The 26,290-nt window shown below is 40.8% G+C and overlaps 1 protein-coding gene across 3 annotated transcripts in view; it reads right to left on the bottom strand.

Annotated features, from left to right (window-relative positions):
* NGLY1 (N-glycanase 1) overlaps positions 1 to 26,290 on the bottom strand; it is a 71,388-nt gene that overhangs the window by 31,242 nt on the left and 13,856 nt on the right. For 2 of the 3 annotated variants that reach the window (XM_051818511.2, XM_070072877.1), the window contains exons 3-5: positions 24,033 to 24,257; positions 13,490 to 13,655; positions 2,040 to 2,262 (exon numbers count right to left, since the gene is read on the bottom strand). In XM_051818511.2, the coding sequence (XP_051674471.2) occupies positions 2,040 to 2,262; positions 13,490 to 13,655; positions 24,033 to 24,257 (614 nt within the window). The remainder of the gene's footprint in view (positions 1 to 2,039; positions 2,263 to 13,489; positions 13,656 to 24,032; positions 24,258 to 26,290) is intronic. The other variant, XM_051818512.2, reaches the window with a different exon arrangement.

Here is a 26,290-nt window from a genome sequence, read left to right on the forward strand (position 1 = left end):
TTAAAAGAATCTATATCATCTCTATGCTAAATAATCATCATGATTCTTCATTTTTAATTGCGGAATACTGGTTGCAGAGTCTCTAATATATAAAGATTTGTGCTAGGCTCTTTGTCTAAATGATTAAACAGACATGCTACCTCCAAGGTATTTACATTCCTGAAAGAAGCAACTAACACAAATGACTTTAATAAATGGTCGAATGTGAGACAAACCATATACACAATAGGTCGGATTTTGTTGTGGACGAGTGGCTGGGGAGAAGATGTATTTAGTGGACTTTGAAAGGTAGGATCTGAACAGGCAAATTCTCTAGGACATCTGCTAAAAGCATCAGCATTACTCTACTGAGTGGTGTAATTAGCTCATTGTACTTAATTTTATTTAAGATGTGATTTTTCTAATGATTATTTTGATTAAATTTTATTCTTCTAAAGTATTTAAATGAGTTGTTTGGTAATGTAGAAGCTGATTTTTGAGGAATAGAGGTTAAAGCTGCCACCTACTATGCCAGCATCCCATATGGGTTCTGGTTCTAGTCCCAGCTGCTCCACTTCTGATCCAGCTCCCGGCTAATGTGCCTGGGAAAGCAACAGAAGATTGCCCAAGTGCTTGGACTGCTGCACCCACGTGGGAGACCAGAAGCTCCTGGCTCCTGGCTTCAGCATGGTCCAGCCCCAGCATTTGTAGCCATCTATGTAACTCTGCCTTTCAAATAAATAAAATAATTCCTTAAAAATTTTTTGCAGCATTCTTTTCAAAGTTACTCCAATTATAAAATTATAATCACAAAACTAGAGAACATCAAAGTGTGCATGTGGTGCTGGGAAGTATTCTGAGCTTATGCAGGAAGGAGGAAAAGTGTCCCAGCAGAGGAGGACGGCAGCCATGAGCTTGGGAAGTAAAGGAAACAGCATGAACGAACAGGCCCTGCAATAAGCAAGTTTTGTTAAGCAGATGTTCTTGCTTACACTAAGTTAAATGAACTCAGAACTCAGGTAACACAGTATTTGAAAAAAAGGTGCACATTTATATTAAGGAATGGTAACATAATTACAGTATTCTATACACTTCTCTTCATACTCTACTAGTACCAAGTCAAACGATCTGTTAGTCCCTAATTATTAATAGAGTTCATATCCAAATCCTAAATAGAGAAGACCTAACAGTTAAACAAGCAAATGATTAGAAAGTAAAAGAGTAACAAATAATATCTTGTATAAATATTTGTAAGCCAGTGCCACTCCACACTGATTAATAGTTTACATTCAATTGTCTAGAAAGAGTGTATCAGAACAGGGACATGCACATACACATGTGTCTTCTAATATCTGCAAAGGGCCTGTGCAAATGTATGCTGGGAGAAGGAATAACACACACATTTTTAGATAATTAATGGGTATTAGATGCTGCTTATCTTATATTCTGTATATTGCAGGGCTGGTTCCAAATTAGGAACAGAGTTCCTAAACCCCCAAGATTAGGTATGAAAACATTCACAAAACATAATTATATGAATCAGCAGGGCACACTAATAAAACTTTATTTACAAAAATGGTATGTATGGGCAGGTGTTGTGGTATAGTGGGTTAACCATGCAGCTGCCTGCAATGCCAGTTATCCCACATGCTGCCAGTTCGAGTCCTGGCTGCTCCACTTCTGATCCAGCTCCCTCTTGATGTGCCTGGTACAGCAGCAGATGGCTCAACAACTTGGGCCTCTGCCACCCATGGGGGAGACCCAGATGAGTTCCAGGCTCCTGGCTTTGACCTAACTCAGCACTGGCCATCATGGCCAGTTTATAGTTCACTAGTAGTGAACTAGGTGATGGAACATCTCTCTGTCTCTCCCTCTCTCTAATTCTGTATTTCAAATAAATAAATAAATCATTAAAATAAGCATGTGGGCAGTCATATTTGCTGATCTATGTCCTAGAAGAATATATTATAATATTTGAAATGAAGACAAATTCACTTAATGACACTTCACTCCCACCTACTCCACCATCAGATTTTTCTGACTGTTTTCCATATACTCACCTTGGGAATCTATTGCTGAACTGGCATGCATCACAGTAATGATCTTCTACTCTTCTTGCACCCCACTTCAGCTCCTCCTCATTGGGCAACAATGTTACATCTCTAGATTTAGTCTGCCCACCACATTTAGTGCACGAAACGTTATTCACCCAGTGAAAAAACTCCTCCTTAAACCAGTGCAAAAGCTCCAGCAAAAGGAAGTCCTCATCATTTAGATTAGTACCTGAGAAGTTAAAAAGAAAACTAAGCATTAGATCTAAAACTGACAAAAATATAAAAATATACATAAATATTTTATTCTTAAATTTAGAATCTAGGTAAAAACATAATTGAAAAAGTTGCAAATTTACATTAAAGTAGAGTAATAATAGAATAAGAGCATCCTTTCCCTATTATGAAACATAAGAAGGCATGAAAGGCTTTCAAAAAGAGGCAGGAAATAATTGTCTGTATATTGTGAACTGGGCTGAAATACAATGACCTGTGTAACCACACACTGAGAACATTTACCCATTGGCTACTTGAGTGGAACATCAAGTCCTCTCAGCGAACTACTATCAGCTTGAAATTGATCTTGAAGCATGAGGGAGGTAGGAAAATGAGTCTGATTTTAAAAAATAATTTAAAATGGCTATATTAAATTCATCAAGTGTATCCACAAGCAAACATAAAACAATTTCAAAAAAGGCAGAAATCACTAATTTCAAAAATAATTCCATAGCTTTTATTTTTTAAAAAGATTTATGACTTATTTGAAAGGCAGAGTTACAGAAAGGTGGAGAGAGAGAATGAATGAATGAATGAATATCTTCCATCCACTTGGTTCACTCCCCAAATGGCTGCAATGGCCAGAGCTGGGGCATTCTGAAGCCAGGAGCCAGGAGCTTCTTCCCAGTCTCCCACATGGGTGCAGGGGCCCAAGGACTTGGGCCATCTTCCACTGCTTTCCCAGGCCACAGCATAGAGTTGGAACGGAAGCAGTGCAGCGAGGTCTAAAATCAGCAGCCATATGAGATGCCAGCACTGCAGGTGGCGGCTTTTCCTGCTATGCCACAGCACTGGCCCCACTCTATAGCTTTTCTTTCTATTTAAAGATCTATTTATTTATTTGAAAGTCAGAGTTACACAGAGAGAGAAGGAGAGATAGAGAGGGAGAGGTCTTCCATCTGCTGGTTCACTCCCCAGTTGGCCACAAGGCCGGAGCTGTGCCGATCTGAAGCCAGGAGATCCAGGAGCTTCTTCTGGGTCTCCCACGCAGGTGCAGGGGCCCAAGGACTTGGGCCATCTTCTACTGCTTTCCCAGGCCACAGCAGAGAGCTGGATCAGAAATGGAGCAGCCGAGTCTTGAACTGGCACCCATACAGGATGCCGACACTGCAGGCAGTGGCTTTACCCGCTACGCCACAGCGCTGGCCCCTCCATAGCTTTTCTATCAGTGTTTCAATTGTGCACTATGATCCATCCATAGATATTCATCCCCAAAATGCAACCCTAGCAAGTAAATTTGACAGATAATATTATAACCACTTTACCGAATAAAAAGAACTTTCTTTTTCATATTTGAGACTTGTGGTATCTCTGGAAAGTGGGGAAGGAAAAAGGAAAAGAATCAGAGATGCAAAAGCAGCTTCCATCTCTATGTTTATTGTTATTATTAAAAATTAAAATAAAAACATATATACAAAGGAAATACATGGCATAATGTTAAGATCTAATAAAGTTGGTCATAGGTGTTTGATACATTATACTCTATTCTTATATTTATGTTTGGTGTATTGCAAAATATAAAACTGGGGGCCAGTGTTGTGACACAGCCAGTAAAGCCATGGCCTGCGATGCTGGCATCTCATGTGGGCACTGATTTGTGACCCAGCTGGTCCACTTCTGATCCTGCTCCCTGTTAACAGCCTGGGAAAGGCAGCAGAGGATGGCCCAAGTGTTTTGGCCTCTCCTGGCTTTTGCCTGGCCCAGCACTGGCCACTGTGGCCATCTGGAGAGTGAACCAGAAGATACAAGATCTCTCTTGCTGCCTCTCTCTCTCTGTAACCTTTTCAAAATACATAAATCTTAAAAAAAAAAAAAGTAAAAACCACAGTAAGAAAATTAAAGAGAAAGCGAATATAAAAAGGCCAAAAAATATATTCTCCACAAATTAATCTACAATTTAATACCAGCCCAGTTAAAGTTAAATGTTTTCATAAAATTTGACAAGCTAACTATAAAATTCATGTGAAAGAGAAAATGTACAAAATACCTAAGCCTTCTTCATATAACAAGAGCTGTGACCTATGACAGAGAAACAGATCTGACTGGCAGGGAGAGTTTAGCTTTTCATATATAAAAGGGAACACAGAGGAAAAGGCAATGCCAAGATGCGGCAGAGAAATTTGACTATACCTACTATTTTTTTTTAAGATTATTTATTTGAAAGGCAGAGTTACTGGAGGGGGCAGGGGAAGACAGACAGGAGAACTTCCATCTGCTGGTTCACACCCCGAAAGGCCACAATGCCTGGAGCTGGGTCAGGTTGAAGCCAGGAGCCAGGAACTCCATCCAGGTCTCCCAGATGGGTGGCAGAGGTCCGTCCTCCACTGCCTTCCCAGGTGCATTAGCAAGGAGTGGATCAGAAGTGGAGCAGCAGGACTCAAACTGGTGCCCAAGTGGTATGCTGGCACTGTAGGCAGTGGCCTTACCTGCTACTCCACCGCACTGGCCCCTAAACCTGTATTAAGAATGGAGTGATCCAATTGTAAGCAAGGACTGCCAGCAGCCACCTTGTTAGAAACATCCTTTGCTTCATTTTACCTCTAGATCTTTTTGGAAAAATTAAATTTAGTATACACTACTCTGCCTGAAACCCAAAGTCATCAAAAATATGGTTCTCAGCCTACCTGATCTTCCACTGCTGCTTCACACATGTACTACACGGCACACAAACTGTGTTCCTCATTGTTCCCCAAATGGAGCTGTGCTTTTCTGCCTCCATGCATCTTCTTCACCATACTTGTAAGAAAACCCCTAGACTCTGCCCCTCACGGCCTTCAAGAAAAAAATATTTTACTGATTTTCCCAGTATCTTATGACCAACCTGAGGTGTTGTTTCTTTCTCATTTCATTGAAAACTTTTAAGTGTGAAGGACATATACTCAGACCTTAAAAGTACTCATATGTGATGAATCTAGTTTCTCCTAGCCCTATGATCCAAATTTTCTACAAAACAAAACAAAACAAAAACCCAAAACAATTAATTATTTTTATAAATAGAGGGAAAGGTCAATTGAGACTGACAGCAGATTTTACAGAAAATGGACTTGAAGTCCTAGCTGGGAACACTGTGAGGACAAGAGCACAAATATATCACACCATTCACCTAACCGGTACTTCTCTTTTGTGGATCGTGTTCCTTGAGAGATTTTTTGTTTGCTGCCTGCCTAGAGAAAAAGAATGTGCTGGACACAAACAAGAGTATCTGTTGCTGCAATATTTCTCAATTTATTCATCTGTCAATATATTGTTTTAAAATTGTACTTCATACACTATATTTGCTGGACCCTGTTTCATCCTCAGTTGTCTGCTTATTTTAATTACTGTACCCTGTTCAGCTGCTTCTCTCTTTTTTTAAATAAACTTATCATTTAATTCCATTTTCCATGAAATTTTTTTTAAAGATTTATTTATTTATTTGAAAGTCAGAGTTACAGAGAGAGAAGGAGAGACAGAGATCGATGTTCCAACCGCTAGCTCATTCCCCAAATGGTTACAACAGCCAGGGCTGGGCAAGGCTGAAACCAGGAGCTTCACCAGGGTCTCCCATGTGGCTAACAGAGGTCCAAACACTTGGGTATCTTCTGCTGCTTTCCCAGGCACATTAGCAGGAAGCTGGATCAGAAGTGGAGCAGCCAGCACTTGAACCAATGTCCAGATGGGATGCCAGCATTGCAGGATGGGCTTAACCTGCTACTCCACAGTAGCGTCTGGCTTCCACAGTGTCCAATTCCATGATTCTAACACAGAGTGTGTTCAGTAAGTGTCTAATAAACAGGCATTTATGTAAAGCACCATATTTGAAACAGTACTCTGAGGCTGGACAGAGCCTTTATGATCACATATGGTAAACATCCTTGTTTGACAGACACACACACACACACACACACACACACCCCTCCAATGTGTGCTTACAGGGAGCAGAAGCCTCAGGAGCCATAAGAACATCTAGGTGGTAATTTTAACAAACTGTTGGGGAGTCTAAGTCTGCGCGAACCAGCTCAGGAGTAAGAAATGCAGTCCTGGTAGACGTCTCCACATTTTTGTCATTTTGCTTCCAGGAATCCACCAGGTTCTCATGATGAAGAAGTAAGAGCTGTGAGGTACACCCACAGTGTCCTATACAATCAATACCAACTTGTCAAGGAAAGGGTTCACCACAGCCTTATCTAACCTGGCCTTCCCTTCTCACCTATGAGAAGAAAAGGGCTACGAAATGCTTGTGAAGGAGTCAGGTCCATGTGATAGAGCCCATGAGAACACCGAGATTCGATCAAAAGATTATAGAAACTTCTCCTGCCCCACACCTTCCCTTACATCACATCAACAGGGTTCCAGTATAACCACAGGGGATTACAACTCAAAGATGGACAAGATGCAGACTGCAAGGAGGAGTTCTTAGGAAACTCAAAAACTAGAGCACCAGAGGAAGATGACACCTAGAGCTACAGCAAACATTACACACGGCACAATTTCCAGCTAGACTGACAAATCTTACAAAAATCTGTTTCCCTCAGTTTCTATTATCTAACATATCATGTCCAGTTTCAACAAAAAATTCCAAGGTATGCTAAAAAGCAAGAAAAAGAATCAGTTCAAACATACAAAGCAAGCACCAGACTCACTTTCATGTAGTACAGAGTTTGGATTTACAGGGAATTTAAAATAATTATGATTAATATGTTAATATTAGAGGCTCTAACAGAATAAGCAGACAACTTATGAGAGACAGGTAACATAAGCAGAAAGATGGAAACTCTAACGACAAATTCTAAGGAAATGCTAGACATCGAAAACATTCTAACACAAATGAACAATGGCTTTGATGGGCTCCTCTGCAGACTGAACACATCCAAGGAAACAATCAGTGGGCCTGAAGATGGGTAAACAGAAGCTTTACAAACTGAAATGCAAAGACAAAAAGAACACAGCAGTCTAGGACTGTGGGAAAATTTAAAAATGGAACACAATCTAAGAACTGTGGCGAACTGAGCCACAGAGATAAATGTGATAAAATAAAAACTGAAGGGATGCAAGGATGGTTCAACAGATGTAACTCAATAACATAGCCATCAACAGAATGAAGGATAAAAATCATGTGATAGCAATAGATACAGAATAACATTTGATAAAAATCAACATCCATTCAAGATTAAAAACTGAAAAAATTAGGAACAGAAGGATCTTACCTCAACATAATAAAGGCTGTATATGATAAACCCACAGCCAACATCATACTGAAAACATTTCTTCTAAGAGATTCACTCTCATCACTCTTGTTCAATATTGTACTGGAAATCTTAGAAGAATAAGATAAAATGAAGAAAGAAAAGGCATACAACTAAAATAGGAGGAAGTCAAATTACCCTCATTTGTGGAAGGTATGATTCAATACACAGGAAAACCTTAACTTTCTACCAAAACAGTATCAGAATTGATCAGCAAATTTAGTAAATTGGCAAGAAACAAAATCAACATACAAAAGTTAGCAGCGTTTTTATCCAGAAATAACAAATTCACTATGTAAGAAATTATAAAAGCAGTTCCATTCACAATAGCTACAAAAAACCAAAAATGGCTAGGAATAAATTTAATCAAAGAGATGAAAGATCTCTACCATAAAAATAAAAAAACACCAATCAAAGAAACTGAAGACACACACAAAAAGTTTTTTCTAATCCCATGGATCAGCAGAATAATATTGTTAAACTGTCCATATTACCTAAAGAATGCAACACAACCCCCATCAAAATACCAATGATGTTCTTCACAGAACTAGAAAAAAATTTCTAAAATTCATATAGAATCACCAAGGACCCCAAATAGCCAAAGCAAAACTGAACAAAAAAAATAAAACTGGAGGCATCACAATACCTTTAGGACATACTGCAGAGCTACAGTAACCAAAGCAGCTTGGCATAAACAGAGACATACAGACCAATGGGCCAGAACAGAGACCCCAGAAATGAATCCACACACCCAGTCAAGTAGTTCTAAGAGGTACCAACTCTTTACACAGGACTGCCTCTTCAATAAATGGTGCTGGGAAAACTGGAGAGCCAAATGCAGAACAAAACTTGCCTTCCTCTGCAATTCTTACTCTGTACAAAATTCAACCCAAAATGGGTCACACACCTAAAATGTAAGACCTGAAACTATCAAACTACTAGACACTGGTATAGGCAATGTACTTTTTGGGTAAGACTGCAAAAGCACAGGCAACTAATCCCCAAAACAAGACAAAATAGGACAGATTAAGAAGTTTCTGCCTAGCAGAGAAAACAATCAACAGAATGAAGATTATAACAACAGAAAAGGAGAAAATCTGTGCAAACTATTTATCTGATAAAGGATTAACAGCCCTACTACACAAGGAATTAAAAAAGCTCAGTAACAACAACAAAAGAAAAATAATTTAAAAATGGGTAAATGATATGAATAGATACTTCTCAAAAGAATAAATACAAATGGCCACTATATTTATGAAAATATGCTCAGGGCTGGTGTTGTGGCACAATGAGTTAAACTGCTGACTGCAGCGATGCTGGCAGCCTGAGTGCTGCTTCAAGTCTTGGTTACACCACTTCTGATCCAGCTCCCTGCTTATACACCTGGGAAAGCAGTGAAGGATGACCCAAATCCCTGGGCCCCTGCACCCATCTGAAAGACCTGGATGGAGTTCTTGGCTCCTGGCTTCAGGCAGGTCTCAGACACTGGCAGTCTGGAGAGTGAACCAGTAGATGGAGGATCTCTGTCTCTGGCTCTCTAACTCTGTCTTTCAAATAAATACTTAAATTTTTTTTAAAAAAGAACATATGTTCAACATCATTAGTGTTCATGAAGTACTAAGCAAAATCGCAATGAGATAGCATCTCACCCTAGGCAGAATGATTACCAAACAAAACTTTAAAAACAAAAAGAAAAAACAAGTGCTGGAGAAGAAATGGAGAAAAGGGAATCTTTATACACAGTTGGTGGGAATGCAGATCAGTACAGCCATTGTACTGATGGCTACATAGTACTTCCTACTATAGGAAGCAGCTACCCATTTTGTGTGTGTGTGTGTGTGTATTTATCTCTAAAGGAAAAAAAAAGTATTAGCCTCTCAGGGAGATACCTATCTATCCTATTTACAGAATGGAAATGAAAATCCCACTAACCAAGAATTCTGTATCTTACTGATACATACTATCCTTCCAAAGTGAGGGAGAAATAAATACCTCATTAGGTAAACAATTTCCCCTCCATAAGACCTGCCATGAAAGAAATATTGTAAGAAATTATCTGGGGAAAAGGCAGCTGATATAGGTCAGAAACCGAGATCTGCACAAGAAAACAAGAGCACCAGAGAAGAAATAAATGAAGGGAAAATAAATCTGGCTATTAAAATGCTTGCTTGTGGGGCCAGCACTGTGGTGTAGCAGGTGAAGCCGCTGCCTGCAGTGCTGGCATCCCATATGGGCGCCGATTAAAGTCCTGGCTGCTCCACTTCTAATCCAGCTCTCTGCTCTGGCCTGGGAAAGCAGCAGAGGATGGCCCAAGTCCTTGGGATCCTGCACCCATGTGGGAGACTGGAAAGAAGCTCCTGGCTTCGTGCGGCCAATTGGGGAGAGAACCAGTGGGTGGAAGATCTTGCTCTCTGCCTCCTTTCACTGTGTAACTCTTTCAAATAAATAATTTTTTTTTAAAAAAAATTTCTTACTTGTATGAAAAATAACTTTAAATAAAAGAGCAATGTGTTAGGTGTTTATAATATATACATAAGTAAAATAAATGACAAGAGTGCCATCAAGGACAAGAGGGAAGACCTGGCACAGTTCTACTGAAAGCTACTTTCAAATGAAAGTACATGAACAAATATTGTTCTTGAAGGTGACTTCAGAATCCACTCTTAGGAAATAATTTCTCCATATTAAGAAAAAGTGAGCCAGTAGTCTCACTGTAGGATCATTGTGAATATGGTCTCTATCAGATTCATGGTACAATTTATTCAAATTCAGGTTAAAAAAAGTATTTAAAAAAAAAGTTCAAAAGATTTGACTAGCCATTTCTCCAAAAAAAGGATACCAATGACTAATATGCACATGAAAAGACTTTCAACATTCACTAACCACTAGGAAAATGCATGTCAATCAAACTTGCAAAACACAACCTCAACCCCATTAACATGGCTATTATATAAAAAAATAACAAAACAGAAAATACAAGCATACTTCAAAAAGTTTGTGTAAAATGGAATTAAATGTAAGTATATTTTGGTACAGAAAAGTTTGCAATCCATGCATAAAAGGGGGAATCAAAAAGTTCATTGCCCTGTCTAAATACTGACAAAGTTTATGGACTCAAAAGGCTTCCATAGCCTTGGCAGCTCATGGCAAGAGCCTCAGGTGATCACTGACATCATAAAGAAGAGTGTCAATTGTTAAATCAACAATAGGAGTCACTGTTCACTTACTCCCCATGTAAGACCTCTGTTCTTAATGAGTTGTGCTATGAGAATTAACTGTAAAACTTGTTTTCAAACAGTACTTGATACTTCATGTGTGTATGTGTGTGAGAGTGCATTGAAATCTTTACTTATTAGAGTTGGTTTTCTGTATATAAAGTTAATTAAAAACTAATCTTGGCCGGTGCCTCGGCTCAGTAGGCTAATCCTCCGCCTTGTGGCGCTGGCACACCGGGTTCTAGTCCCGGTCGGGGCACCGGATTCTGTCCCGGTTGCCCCTCTTCCAGACCAGCTCTCTGCTGTGGCCCGGGAGTGCAGTGGAGGTTGGCCCAAGTGCTTGGGCCCTGCACCCCATGGGAGACCAGGAGAAGCACCTGGCTCCTGCCTTCGGATCAGCGCAGCGCGCTGGCCACAACACACTGGCCATAGTGGCCACTTGGGGGGTGAACCAACGGAAAAAGGAAGACTTTTCTCTCTGTCTCTCTCTCTCTCTAACTCTGCCTGTCAAAAAAAAAAAAAAAAAAAAGTAAAAACGAATCTTAATCAAGAATGGGATGAGAGAGGGGATAGGAGGTGGGACGGGAGTAGGGGTGGGAGGGTAGGTTTGGGAGGAAGAACTTCTATATCACTAAAGCTGTATCTATGAAATTTGTATTCATTAAATAAAAACTTTCTTAAAAAAAAGTTCATGAAAAATATTATGAAAAAACTCATGGATTTCAAGGTTTTAGGACTGGTGCCATGGCTTTGCAGGTTAAGCTTCCGCCTGCAGTGTTGACATCCAGTATGGGTGCTGGTTCAAGTCCCAGCTGATGTGCCTGGGAAGGTAGCAGAGGCCCTGCACCCACCTGGGAGACCCAGAAGAAGCTCCTGGCACCTGGCTTTGGACCTGCCCAGCTTGAGCTGTTGTGGCCATTTGGAGGGTGAACCAGAGGAAGGAAGATATTCTTTCTCTCTCTCTCTCCTGCTCTCTCTGTATCTCTGCCTTTCAAATAAATAAATCAATCTATAAAAAAAGAAAGCTTCTGCAGCAAGAGACTAATCACTTTTACCACGAACACACTAATTACCACAAAGATGTTGGTGAGTGGGCTGGGTAAAGCCACTGCCTGCAATGCCATTATCCCATTTGGATGGCAGTTAAGTCTTGGCTGCTCTACTTCTGACCCAACTACATGCTGATGGCCTGAGAACAGCAGTGGAAGATGGCCCAAGCACTGGCCACCTCTACCCATGTGGGACACCCAGATGAAGCTCCTGGCTTGGGCCCAGCCGTGCCCTAGTCATTACATCATCTGGGGAGTGAACCAGTGGATGGAAGATCTTCCTCTCTCTGTAACTTTGACTTTCAGATCAATCAATCTTAAAAAACAATGTTGGTCAGGATATGAAGAATTGAACTCCTTGTGCACTGTTGGTGGGAATGTAAAATAGGACAGTTGCTATGAAAAACACTATGGAGGTTCTTCACAAACAGAAAAAAAAAAAGAGAATTGCCATAAAATCCAGCAACATACTCAAAATAACTGAAATAAGAATCTCAGATTTTTTATACCAACATTCACAGAGCCATTATTCACAACAGCTACAATATGGAGGCAACCTAAGCATCCACTGACAAATGGACAACCACAATGTGGTATACATATAAAATGAAATACTATTCAGCCTTAAAAAGAAAGGATATTTTGTAGTATGTTACAGCACGAATGAACCTTATAAGCCAACCACACACATACACAAATACTGTTTGGGTCTGCTTACATGAAATACGTAGAGTAGTCAAAACTGAAGAGACAAATAATAGTATGGTGGTTGCCAGAGGCTGAAGGGAGGATGGGGAGTTGTTGTTTAATGGGTACAGAGTTCTCAGTTTTATAAAACAAAACAAAACAAATTATGGATCTAGATAGACGCACAACATTGTGAATACATTTATAAATACTGAAATGTACACTTAAAAATTACAAAGATGATAAATCTTATGTTAAGTGTATGAGGATATTTCAAAGTATGCGGAAAATGGATTAAAATAGAAGACTTTTGTTTCCAAAGAATTTTGAGGTTTATGCAATTTTGTCATAATACTCATTTTTCATGAACTTTCTGAAGATCCTTCACACCCTTGGATTTAAAAATTTTTGTGGGGCAGTGTTGTAACGCAATAAGCTGCCACTTGTTCACTGGCACTCCATCTCACAGTGCCAGCTGAGTCTTGCTGCTCTGCTTTTTGATCCATCTTCTGCTAATGCACTTAGAAAAGCAGCAGAGGATGTCCTGGGTGTCTGGGGCCCTGCCACCCATGTGGCAGATCCAGACAAGAGTTTCAGATTCCAGGCTTTAGCCTGGCCCATCCCCAGTTGTTCTGAAAATTTGGGAAATTAACCAGCAGACAGAAGATCTCTTTCTCTGTCTCTCCCTCTGTCATTTTGCCTTTCAAAAAATATATAATTTAAGAAAAATTGTGCACCAAAATAAACTTAGCTTTGCATTCCATTTCCACTACCTTTTGAAGGAACTGCATATTTTACAATTAAAAAAACTGAAAAATTGAAAAAAAATTTAACATATATCCACGAAATACAATGTAACAGAATTAAACTATTATTGGATTTTTGCAAAATGCCAATGGAAATGGATTAGATGTCTACAATGTACACAGCTAAAGACATTAGGTCAGTATATATGTTTCTTTAGCAATGATGTATATTTAGCCATAAATCATTATGCAAAGCCCTACCTTTATCCAATTTTCTAGCTTGAGATAACTTTTCTTGTGATTTTCTTTTTAATTCTTGGACTGGAATACAAGCCAGCGCTTTCTCCTGGAGAGCAAGATTTTCATAGAGTAGCACATGCTCAATGTTAGACTGAAGAATTTTTAGAATAGCTGAATCAGCAGTAACCTGATAGAGAAAAAAAATGAAATTAGAGTTTCACTAAGTGCTAAAAAATCACATTTAACAAAGCACTGTGGGTCTATGAGTTCACAAATAATGAGAACATATAGATTCATGGAATTATGATAATTATACCCAAAAGCTTTACAATATTAATATTAGGAGACAGTCTTGCCCATTTCAGAGTTTAAGAGATGTTTATTTTTCCCACCGTATATTTTGTTGCGGATTTTTTTTACCTTTAGATATTACTTTTTTTTTTTACCTTTACACATTTATTTTGCTTTGCCCAGATAATTACTATATGGTGGTTAGCTTTCATAGGAGGTAAGAACAACCCACTGACTTCATATGCCAACTGCCTTTTATTAGATGTATGTCTAATAAAAAAAAGTGGACATTACTCTTTTAAGTCACAGATGATGATGTTCACCCCTCTTTTTATCCAAAGAGGACAGGGATAAAGTAGGAGGAAATACTTGTATGTATGTATGTATGTATGTATGTATTTTTTAAAGATTTATTTTATTTGAAAAGCAGAGTTACAGAGAGAGAGAGATCTTCCATCTACTTGTTCACTCCTGAAATGGCCGCAATGGCAGGAGCTGGGCTGATCTGAGCCAGGAGTCAGGAGCTATTTCCAGGTATCCCATGTGGGTACAGGGGCCCAGGAATTTGGGTCATCGGCTGATGCTTTCTCAGGTGCATCAGCAGGGAGCTGGATCAGAAGTGGAGCAACTGGGACTCGAACAGGTACCCATATGGGATGCCGGCCTGCAGGCAGCACATCCTAGGCATCTGATAAAACTGTCCTTAATAGTTGTTCCTTTTTGCTAAACTCCTTTTCATTATCTTAGAAATACTGAAGTTATTCTTAAAGTGCTGTATTTTTGGGTCAAATTTAACTTAAAATCCTGAGACATAGATACATTCACATAGTTGCTCTCATAATTTTCATTGTTGCTGAAGTTTATTTTTGCTTCTTTGTTTTGAGGATGTATTTAAACAGGGATTATTCTTGACTGAAATCTTGGATTAAGACAGTGCTCTGAGTAATGCATCTGACAGCTTTTTCTACTTCAAAATACTGTAATACACAGCATCAGCAAAAGTAGCATGCCTTTAAGGGATCAAGAATTTCAAGAAATTCCTAAAAGAGAAGGCAGGTATGAACGGACTAAAGGAAAACCAAGGCAATGTGCCCTACCAAGAGGGTGGTAATAAGTTTCTAAATTCTAAAATTACTCCAAGTTAGGGAGACGGCCTGGTCTCTGCAGAGGAACAGATAGCAATCTTGGCTTTAGCCCCCTTGTCACTCAATCAACAAAGAAGTCTGCTTTTGTGCAGTGGAGGGGCATGCAAAGACTCCCAACGGCAAAGAGTGACCAAGCCCAGACCAGTTGCTTCTGGCATATTCAACCATGCAGCATGTCCTGCCAGTCTCCACAGCTGCTCGAAGCAAATGGAGTATTCACAGTAAAGCTAGCAGGAACTCTCAAGAGCATATGGAGCTAAAACAACCCTGACTGTTGAGGAGATGCATTAAAATCAATACCAGAACTAATCTTGTAGCAATGGCAGCAAGCACAGAAAACTGAAAAAAAGTTTACCTTCAGAGATTTGAGAGTATACTGTACAGAGGCGCCAATAAACCTGTAAAGTGGCATTGCTACGTTGAAAAATGTTTTTAATACACCTAACTTACCAAATATCATAGCTTAGCAACACAGCACAATACAGAGAACTAGTTGTTTACCCTCGTAACCTTGATGTCACTGTCCAGTATCCCTACAGAGGATCATATCACATAGAGCTAGCCTGGGAAAAAATTCAAATCCCAATTATCAGGGCTAGTGTCGTGTGCAGTAGGTTCATTCTCTACCTGTGGCGCCGGCATCCCATATGGGCACCAGTTCGAGTCCCGACTGCCCTTCTGCCAATCTAGCTCTCTGCTCTGGCCTGGGAAAGTAGCAGAAGATGGCCCAGGTGCTTGGGCCCCTGCACCCACATGGGAGACCTGGAAGAATCTCCTGGCTCCTGGCTTCAGATCAGCGCAGCTCCGGCCATTGTGGCTACCTGGGGAGTGAACCAACGGAAGGAAGACCTCTCTCTCTGTCTCTCCTTCTGTCTGTAACTCTACCTCTCAAATAAATAAAAATCTTAAAAAAAAAGCCTATTATCTCACACCATCATAAAGTAGAAAAAATTATAAGTCAAACTCTTGTAAGTTGGAGACTATCTGTATTTAGACAAAGACTTAACTATGGATCTTAGATGTAGAAAGTTAAACACTGAAATAAAGAAAGCATAGATGGTGTCGAACAGCAGAATAAACAGAGCTAAATGATCATCAGCCAGTTAGGAGATTAAGAAAGCTATCTTCTGAGAATGAGGCACAAAAAGACACTGAAGATAAATCCAACAATTCTCCAGCCCAGTTCATAGGAATGCCAGAAACAGAAACAATGGAAGAAGGCGACTCATACAGAAATGACAGACATGAGAAGAAACTGAAATAAACTTCTGAAAGCTTAAGATCCAGGATAAATGGAAAATAGAACAAAAACTAAGCACATAATGGTGACTTTTTCAACAAATATTTTTAGTTATTTATTTATTTAACAGATAGAGTTAGACAGTAAGAGTGAGACAGAGAGAAGGGTCTTCTTCCGTTGGTTCACCCCCAAAATGGCCGCTACAGCCAGCACTGCGTTGATCCAAAGCCAGAAGCCAGGAGCTTCTTCCTAGTCTCCCATGCGGGTGCAGGGCCCAAGCACTTGGGGCATCCTCCACTGCCTTCCCGGGCCACAGCAGAGAGCTGGACTGGAAGAGGAGCAACCAGGACTAGAACCCACTGCCCATATAGGATGCTGGTGCTGCAGGCGGAGGATTAACCAAATGAGCCACGGTGCCGGACTCTATAAAGATTTTTATTTATTTTACTTGAAAGTCACAGTTACACACAGAGAGAAGGAGAGGCAGAGAGAGAGGAGAAATAGAGAGAGATCTTCCACCCATTGGTTCACTCCCCAGATGGCTGCAACGGCCTGAGCTGTGCCGATCCAAAGCCAGGAGCCAGGAGCTTCCTCTAGGTTTCCCACGTGGGTGCAGGGATCCAAGGACTTGGACCATCTTGCATTGCTTCCCCAGGCCATAGCAGAGAGCTAGATTGGAAGTGGAGTGGCCAGGTCTCGAACTGGCACCCACATGGGATGCCGGTGCTACAGGCAGCGGCTCTACTTGCTACGCCACAGCGCTGGCTCCAATAGTGACATTTTTAACAGCAAGGCTAAAAACAAAATCCTAATCTTTAAGCAGAAAGGTTATGTGCAAAGAATACATAATTTTATGTCAGACAGCTAACTGGAAACAATGAAGCACAAGTTTTTAAATTTCTTAGGGGAAATTATTTGGAACCTAAAATTCATATCCAGCCAAATCAGTCATATAGGAGGGCAAAATAAATACATTTTCTAACATAATAATCTGAAAAAATGTTACTTTCAAGTCCTATCTAAAAGAATTGTTAGAAAAGTTAGCAAAAACATAATATAGCCTAAATAAATAAAGATACCCAGGAACAGGAACTGCAATAAAATAAACAGAAGAGAATCAAGAAAAATAAAACAAAAGAATCAACTGGCAAAATTTGAGTTGTTTTGGTATAAATAATCACAAGTCGCAAGTAAAATCTCAGGCACTTCCTAAGGAAGGTAGCAAAGGGAGAAAAAAAATAAGTTCCTCTCTAAGATGTTGGTAAAAAAACTATAAAATTAAATAACTCTCTTAAAAACTTAAGGCCAGTAATTAGAAGTCTAAAAAGATGATGGTTAAGTCCCTAATCCTTAGTGGGGTAATAATGGAAGAAAACTTGATCTAAACACAAGCAGGAAAATTGGTAACAAAATGTGTCAGAAATAAGTTCAAACATAGTATCAACCACAATAAATATGAATAGGTTAAAGGTGCATATTGAAAGCAGAAACTGACTGACCAAAAAAATTAATAACCCATTACCAAGATCCCGAGGGGGAGGGGAAACAGGGAAGTGGTGGGTGGGTGACCATTGCCCAGAGAGACAGGAAGCTCCAGGGACAGGGAGACGGGGACGCCTGGCTCTCAGGGCCGGGTTGGGTAGGAGACTGTGCTGGGACCTGGGCACATGGCTGACTGACAGCCTCCACCCTTTTCCCCTGGCTTTCCCCTTTAGGTTAGGCAGCCACAGAGCCGCTTCCGGCCAGGCTGTGCGGCACGAGTGCAGCGTGGGTGCTCCTGGTCCGGGAAGAGGACACTATGGGCCACTGCTCCACTCAGCTGGTGCTCAGCATCCTGTCCCACGTGCTCTTTGCCGTGTTCAGTGTCTGTAACCTGGGCCACCAAAAGTGGCTAGAGACATCTGTCTGTGTATGGCTGCAAATCTCTCCTACAATCCACATCCTCCAGGCTGTCACCAGGGTAACGAGGTCCCTGAAGGAATAAAATCCCAGCATAACCACTCAGAAAACAAAAAACCAAAACCAAAAACCACTACCAAATACTTTAAAGTCAGGTGTGCTGTATTAAGCACTTGTGATGGGAGGCCGGCTCTGTGGCATAGTGGGCAAAGCCACCGCCTGTAGTGCCAGCACCCCATGTGTGTGCTGGTTCGAGACTCAGCTGCTCCACTTCTGATCCAGCTCTCTGCTATGGCCTGGGAAAGCAGCAGAGGATGGCCAAAGCCTGAACTCTTGCGCCCCTGCACCCTCATGGGAGACTGGGAAGAAGCTCCTGGCTCCTGGCTTTGGGTTGGCACAGCTCTGTCTATTGCTGCCAACTGGGGAGTGAACCAGCGGATGGAAGATTTGTCTCTGACTCTGTCTCTGTCTCTGTCTCTCTGCCTCTCCTTCTCTCTCTGTTTAACTTTGATTTTCAAACAAATAAATAGATCTTAAAAAACAACAACAACAACAAAAACTGGTGATATACGGTACACAGGCCAGACATGATCACTCTATGGTCTGTAGGGAAAGGTAATAAACACATACTGACAGAAACACTAAAAAGATTCAACAACTATTTGTGAATGTGTTTTCTGGAAAAAATAATGGAAATGAAAATAGAAAATGACATTAACATTATAAATCAAGCAGTTTATGGATATAGAAACAAACTAATAGTGATATAACTATGTTCACTTACTCAAATATTTACTGATCCTTTATTTGCTAGGTAATGGGGATACAACAGTCAAACAACTTGTTCTTAAGTATAAGAGTTAAAAAATAAATATAAAGGATAAAATAAGACTCTACAATAGGGCTTCTGAACCTAGGCTGCCCTGAAGAAATGACATTTGTGTTGAAATATAAAGGAGAAGCAGCTAGCAAAAAAAGGGGGTCGGGGGGGGGGGGGGAGAGACCGCTCCTGTCAGAAGGATCAGCATGTAGGTGCCCTGGGAATGTGTTGGGACGTGCTTGGCATATTTTGAAGGATTAGAGTTCGACGTTCAATATATAGAGGACTAAGAGGAAAATGGTGGAGAGGTAAAGCCGAGAATTAAGTAGGGTTGGTAAGCAACGGGAAAGTCACTGAAGAGATTTAAGCAAGGGAATAAAACCTTCAGTGTTTTCAGAATATCACTCCAGGTGTCACATGGAGAAAGCAGCTATCAGAAGACCCCACAAGGGACTACTGCAGAGCTCTGAGGGACCTGATGGCCTGAACCAGGGCCGTTACGGTAACAGCAGAAAGAAGCCAACGGGTACCAAAGGAACTTCACAAACGGTCAACATATTCTGATGGCTGACTACACTGCGGGAGTCAGGATGCTGCAAACGGTGCACAGGATCTCTGACATTAGCCAACTGGGTCAGAAACTGAACCACTTACAGTAGGAAATGGCCAATTAAGCTGAAGTCTAGTGAGAGAGGGTAGGCATTTGGTGCCACAGCGGGTAAGATCCTGCCCGCAATGCCTGCACCCTATTTTGGAGTGCCTTGGTAACAGTTCCCACTCTGCTTCTGATTCCAATTTCCAACTAATGTGCACCCCGAGAAGCAGCAGATTTTGGCTCAAGAAGCTGGGTCCCTGCCCCCATGTCGGACACCTGGATTGAGTTAACTACTCCTATCTTTAGCCTAGCCCAGCCCAGGCTGCTGCAGGCATTTGGGAATGAACCAGAAAATCAAAGATTTCTCTCTCTCTGTCTCTCTGCCTTTCAAATTAAAAAAAGTATTGAATGGTCCAGTAAAAACAACAAAAAAGTACTGAACAGTCCAGTGAAAACAGTCTCCTAAGTGTAGCAACATGAAACTGTTGATGACTGTGGGGAGCAACTCAGACTAGACTAAGTTACTGGAATTAAGACTTATTCTATGCATCTGCTCTCCCACAATATGGCGCTGAAAGGGAGTAAACAACTTTTACACAGCTGCTTCCAGTTCGACCAATAACCTGCTCCTGACTGGAGGAGAGCAGCATACTCGGCGTGTGGGTAGCAAAGTTGGGATTGGTGGAAGAGGACTATAAAGGAGGAGAGAGACAACATGCACCAGGAACATCTAAGGGGAACATCCGGATAACATCTGAGCAGCCCCCCGAGAGAGCCGGCCGGCGGTGTGCCGCTCCCCTGCGGAAGTGGGGAAAGTGGCAGGGGGAACCGCCCTTCCACGGAGGTGGAAGGATCGGCAGCCAACCCGGGAAGAACCAGCAGCAAACCCGGGAAGGGCCAAGCAGACAAAAGAACAGCGCAGGGTCCTGTGTCGTTCTTCCGCGAATGGGGCAGCGACAGATGACCTTAGTAGGAACAGTATTACGATGGTGTTAATGAGAAAACAAGTTGCTAAGACTGAGGTGTATAAGAGGAGTTCACAAAGTGGGCTAAGTACTCTCAAAGAGCTGTACAAAATAGTTCATTTGGATATGAAGAGAAGATAATTCAACATTACAACTTCTATTTATACCATTTTTTCTCCAAAAAGTAAAGAAGTTAAATTATAGCAATACTTAATATTTGGACTAATCACGGTTCCTCTGCAGACAGGGGAGGGGCAGACAGAAAATGCCGCAGAGTAGAAGAGGGGTTAATAGTGGTGAATTTATTCCTACTTCTACAGTCATGTTGCCACGCTTGTAGTTCAAATGTACCTGGTTAATTAGATCTAGACTATGTGTGCTAGTTTTAGCTAAATCAAACCTCAAACTGGTTTAGGAATATGAACCACTCTGAGCACTGACGCTAGTACTAAAAATGCAGGCACGTGTGAACAGGAGAAAACGGCAATGCTAAAACTTCTACGTTTTTAGTGTGAGCCCTTCAACAACTGTATTTCAAGGGAAAAAATCTTTAACAATCCAATGATCTGACAAAGTCAGTCTCCCTAAATTCAAAATTATTATTATTTAAAATTTAGATTTAGGTCTACACTTATCACAAATGTTTTAGAATAAAGTATATTATTTTCGGGCCAGCATTGTGGTGTGGCAGGTTATGCTGTTGCCTGCAACTCCAGCACCCCCTGTAAGTACTGGCTGGGTTCCATATATTTCATTTCTGATCCAGCTCCCTGCTAACGTGCCTGGGAAAGCAGTGGAAGATGTCCCAAGTGCTTGTGCCCCTGCCACCCACGTGAAAGACCCAGATGGAGACTCAGGCTCCTGCCTTTGGTCTGACCCAGCCCTGGCCATTGTGGTCATCTGGGGAGTAAACCAGCAAAGGAAGATCGATTTATCTCCCTCCAGCAAAGGAAGCGCTCATGCTCACTCACTCTCTCTCTCTGTAACTCTGCCTTTTAAATAAATAAATAAGCCTTTGGGGAAAAAAACACATTATTTACTCTAGCTCATTTATACTGTTTTATATTGCACATAGCATATTGCCACAGTAGTATACATATATAACTTATACACAAAAATATATTGAGTACACGCTCAAAAATATTTTTTTCTGATAGGGTACATAATTATTTAAAGTGTGGAGACCCACCAGATAAGTATATGAGAAATCAAGACACGTGCTTGCTTTGGCAGCACATATACTAAAATTAGAAATCAAGACACAATGATGAATAAGGGGAAGAGGAAGTGAAAAATATAGGACATGCAGGATCCAGCAAATCCATATGTTGGCTTGTTTCTAAAACAGGAGTGCCAGAGTTTGCATTTGGCACAGTGGTTAAAATGCTGCTTAGGATACCGGTTTCCCATGTTGGAGTGCCTAGTTTGAGTCCCGACTCATCTATTTCCTGCAAACGTGCACCCTGGGAGGCAGTAGATGATGGCTCAAATAATTGATTGAGTTGCAAGCTCCTGGCTTTGGCTTGGCCCAACCCCAGCTGTTCTCAGCATTTTGGGGGTATGAACCAGCAGATGAAGATCTCTATCTCTCTGCCTTTCAAAGTAAGTAAGTAAATAAAATTTAAAAAAATGTTTTTTATTTATTTGAGAGGTAGAATTACAGATAGTGAGAGGCAGAGTCAGAGAGAAAGGTCTTCCATTTGCTGGTTCACTCCCCAAATGGCCGCAACGGCCAGAGCTGCACCGATCCAAAGCCAGGAGCCAGGAGCTTCTTCCTGGTCTCCCACGTGGGTGCAGGGGCCCAAGGGCTTGGGCCATCCTCCACTGCTTTCCCAGGCCATGGCAGAGAGCTGGATGGGAAGAGGAGCAGCCGGAACTAGAACTGGTGCCGCAGGCGGAGGATTAACCTCCTCTGCCACAGTGCCGGCCCAGTAAATAAAAATTAAATAAGAACACTTTCAAAAAAAGTTCTTACACATTAATCTGCTTGTTAAACATGCAGATTCTAAATTCACTTCCCTTCCACTATGACGCAAGCCCGTCTGGGATTAAGTTCAGAAACCTACCAGTGATACCACTGGAACAGCCGTAAATGAAAAGTGGTCTAAAGCAAAGTTTAAACAGCACTGAGGAGAGTCTCTAAGAAAAGAGGAGGTTCACAACGGGGCCTCATCTGTGAGATTCCAGCGAGCAGGCGGGACACACAGACGAGGGAGGGCCTCTGTCAACAGAGGAGTGAGCACCCAGCTGAAGGAACAGACACCAGCCACAGAGGAACCTGCTCCTTTACCAGAACTGACAGAAAAGCATTAAAAAAAGTTGCCATTTTTATTTGAAAGAATTCTGACAAAAATGAGGCATTTAAAGTGGTATCTTCTTCTTAAGTGTGGATTTTCGTTTACTGAGAGGGTAAGAACGCATCCAGAGTATTTTTTATTCTCAATTTAATTCTTTTCAATCTGGAAACTACCTCATTCATTGTGGTTTTAATGGCATTCAAATGATCTTGAACAATAACGTTTATTTTCTTACATATTCATTGGCACAACCCTGAAAAAACTAAGTCATAAAAATAGAAGGCTGCTGATTGCATTGCCATTACAGCAGCTGGGTAACCATGCACTCAGGCTACATAATTGCCTGACAGAGTAAAAGTTATTTGGAGTACAAATGGAAGCTTAAATGTGAAATCTGTCTTTTTTAAAACCAAAGAGACTTTTTCTTCACTAATCATACTTTCAATTATTTTTGGTTTCTGATGCAAGATGTATTTAAGACTCTTCGTTTAAAAAAAATACAATGTGTGTGACTTTGTCAAATCATATGACAGAATTCAGAACTTACATTAGCAAAGTCCCTACTTTAGTAAAGGACCAAGGCTTCCCAAGCCCACCAGCCCTCATTCTACCCTCATGTAACTCTTTATTTTTGTGACTTTTAAGTATAATCTATTTTTAAACACAAAAGTTCTGAGTAATAATAAATTCTAAATGACAGCTTTAATCAACTGTGACTTTAATAAACTTATTTCTTACACTCCTCCCACTCCAGTTTTTCTATTTAAGAAAGTAATACATGTTATAAAAAATCTCAGGAAATGCTGAAAGGTATAAAAATGAAATCATCCATAATCTTATCACTCAGAAAAAATTAGTTTCTGTGTATGCTTTTCTACACCTTTTAAAAATGGACATATACATGTACATATGTTTTTACTAAGCCAAACTGAAATATTATGCAAATACTACAAATGTAATTAAATTCAAATTTTTATCTTTTTCCATACAACAATGATCCTCAAATCAAAACAGACCACATCACCATTTTCAGCAGATACTAATTATGCCAATGTAACGATGTACAGTAATTTAAGTAATTCCCTGTTGAAGAGCCTATATGAACTTGTATTCATTTACCTTTAAGGGGTTACTTCACAAATAAGAAAGTGAACATTTAAATCTTATGTCTAACTAGAAGATTTCTTCTCTTACAAAGATTGCACGTGGATTCAGACTAAGAGATTGTCTTATTATTGGTGTGTGAAGTGTGACCCTTTTGCTGTTTCAACACTGAGACGAGTAACTATGGAGAGTTAAATTCCAACATTACCATTGGTGTCAATGGTGGGTTTGAGGGCTGCCCTTGATGGTTCCCCGCATTCTGGATTGGCTCTGTGGGACCAGAAGACAGTGTGGCAGGCTGCTGAGAGGATTCTGTCTTGTGGCTGTTACTTGACCCATCCAACCTGCTGCTTCTCTCTATGGCAATCAGGTCTCGAATTTTTTGTAACTGCTCCACTGAAGCTTTTTTAGGAAAGATGAGATGTGTTTCTCCCTGGAATTTATAACATTAGGAAAAGGATCAGGAATCACATAAACCAGTAAGTTATATAGCAACTATTAACTCCTCTAAACCCAGGGTTTTTTTTTTTAATATCTATTTATTTATTTGAAAGGCAGAGTTATACACAGAGAGGAGAGGCAGAGAGAGAGAAAGAGAGAAAGAGAGACAGAGAGAGATCTGCCATCTGCTGCTTCACTCCCCAACTGGCCGTGACAGCAGGAGCTGCGCTGATCTGAAGCCAGGAGCCAGTAGCTTCTTCTGGGTCTCCCACATAAGTGCAGGGGCCCAAGGACTTGGACCATCTTCTACTGCTTTCCCAGGCTATACCAGAGAGTTGGATTGGAAGTGGAGCAGCCAGGATTTGGACCGGCGCCTATATGGGATGTTGGCACTGCAGGCAGTGGCTTCACCTGCTACGCCAAAGCGCTGGCCCCATAAACCCTGGTGTTCAAAGAAGTCAGATTACCAGGTCCATTAACTTCTCTCTGATAACAAAAAGTACACTAGTGTCATTTCTTAACTACAAATTGTTGATAGTAAAAAGGTGATCTCAAGTCTTATGTGTAGCTTAGAATAATGAATATCACAGAATGTTTTTTAAAAAGATTTACTTACTTTTTATTTATTTGAAAGGCAGAGTTATGGGGGGAGCAGGGAGACACATAGAAAGAGATCCTCTATCCACTGGTTCACTACCCAAATGGCCACAATGGCTGGGGCTGGGCCAGGCCAAAGCCAGGGGCAAGAAACTTCTGGGTCTCCCATGTGAGTCACAGGCCCAAGCACTTGGGCCATCCTCCAATGCTTTTCCAGGCGCACTAGCAGTGAGCTGGCTGCATCAAGTGGAGCAGCCATGACTCAACCAGTGCACATAGAGAATAATGGTGTTGCAGGAGGCAGCAGCTTATTACCCGGCTATGCCACAGTGCCAGCCCCCTACAGTATGTTCAAAGTACTTAATGGGGGCCCATGTTGTGGCACGGTGGTAAGGCTGCTGCCTGTGACACTGCCATCCTATAGGGGCACCGGTTTGTGTACTGGCTGCACCACTTCAGATCCAGCTCCCCATAATGGTTTTGGAAAAACAACCGAAGATGGCCCAAATGCTTGGGCCCTTGCCACCTATGTGGGGAGACCTGGATGTGGCCCCTGGCTTCCACCTGGTCCAGGCATGGCCATTGTGGCCATCTGGGAGTGAACCAGGGGATGTAAGTCTCTATCTCTCCCTCTTTGTAACTCTTTCAAAATAAATAAATAAATCCTAATCTAAATGAAATTTATATTTATTAAATAAAAGCTTTTTAAAAAAAGAGTTTCTGACTGGCTTTAGTCTTAACATCTCAGGACCTAAAAAAGTAGTTTTATCAGTGTGACTAAGCAGCAGGAGACATTAATGCAGCTGAAACTGAACTTGTGAACTTTTGGGTTGAAGAATAAGTCTGGAATCTATCCCAGAATTTATAAAAAGCTGTATATTAAGACCCCTGATACTTTCAGACCCACTTGTCTCTGAGCATGCATTGTTTTTTATGAAAATTCTGAGAGTAAAACTGAGGAACGGTGGAATCCAAATGGGTATGTGACCCTACAGTTTAATTTAATGGAGTGATTCTCAAACAGGAACCTACCTACCCTCTACCTGCATCCTCCTTCATACTCTGGTGATGAATAAAGACTTTTCAAAAAAAGTCTTTTAAGATAAGATAAACATGACAAACTAATAAAGTAAAATAATTAGCAAATAACAAAATTAGAAAAAAGGTAAAATAAAATATATTCAATCAAGTTTTAAGGTGTTGAGAAACAAAAGTGTTATAGGTAAAACACTGTTACAAACTGTAGTAGACAGATTTGTAGATCATAAGCATTAACATCAATATTAATCAATTAATGTTAATTATTAATAACATTAATGTTAATTAATAATTAATTAACATTAATTAATTAACATTAATGTGGCCGATGCTGTGGCATAGCCAATAAAGCCGCTGTTTGCAGTGCCGGCATCCCATATGGGCACCGGT

This window comes from Oryctolagus cuniculus, chromosome 4 (assembly GCF_964237555.1).
Source record: "Oryctolagus cuniculus chromosome 4, mOryCun1.1, whole genome shotgun sequence".
In the NCBI taxonomy this organism is placed as follows: domain Eukaryota; kingdom Metazoa; phylum Chordata; class Mammalia; order Lagomorpha; family Leporidae; genus Oryctolagus; species Oryctolagus cuniculus.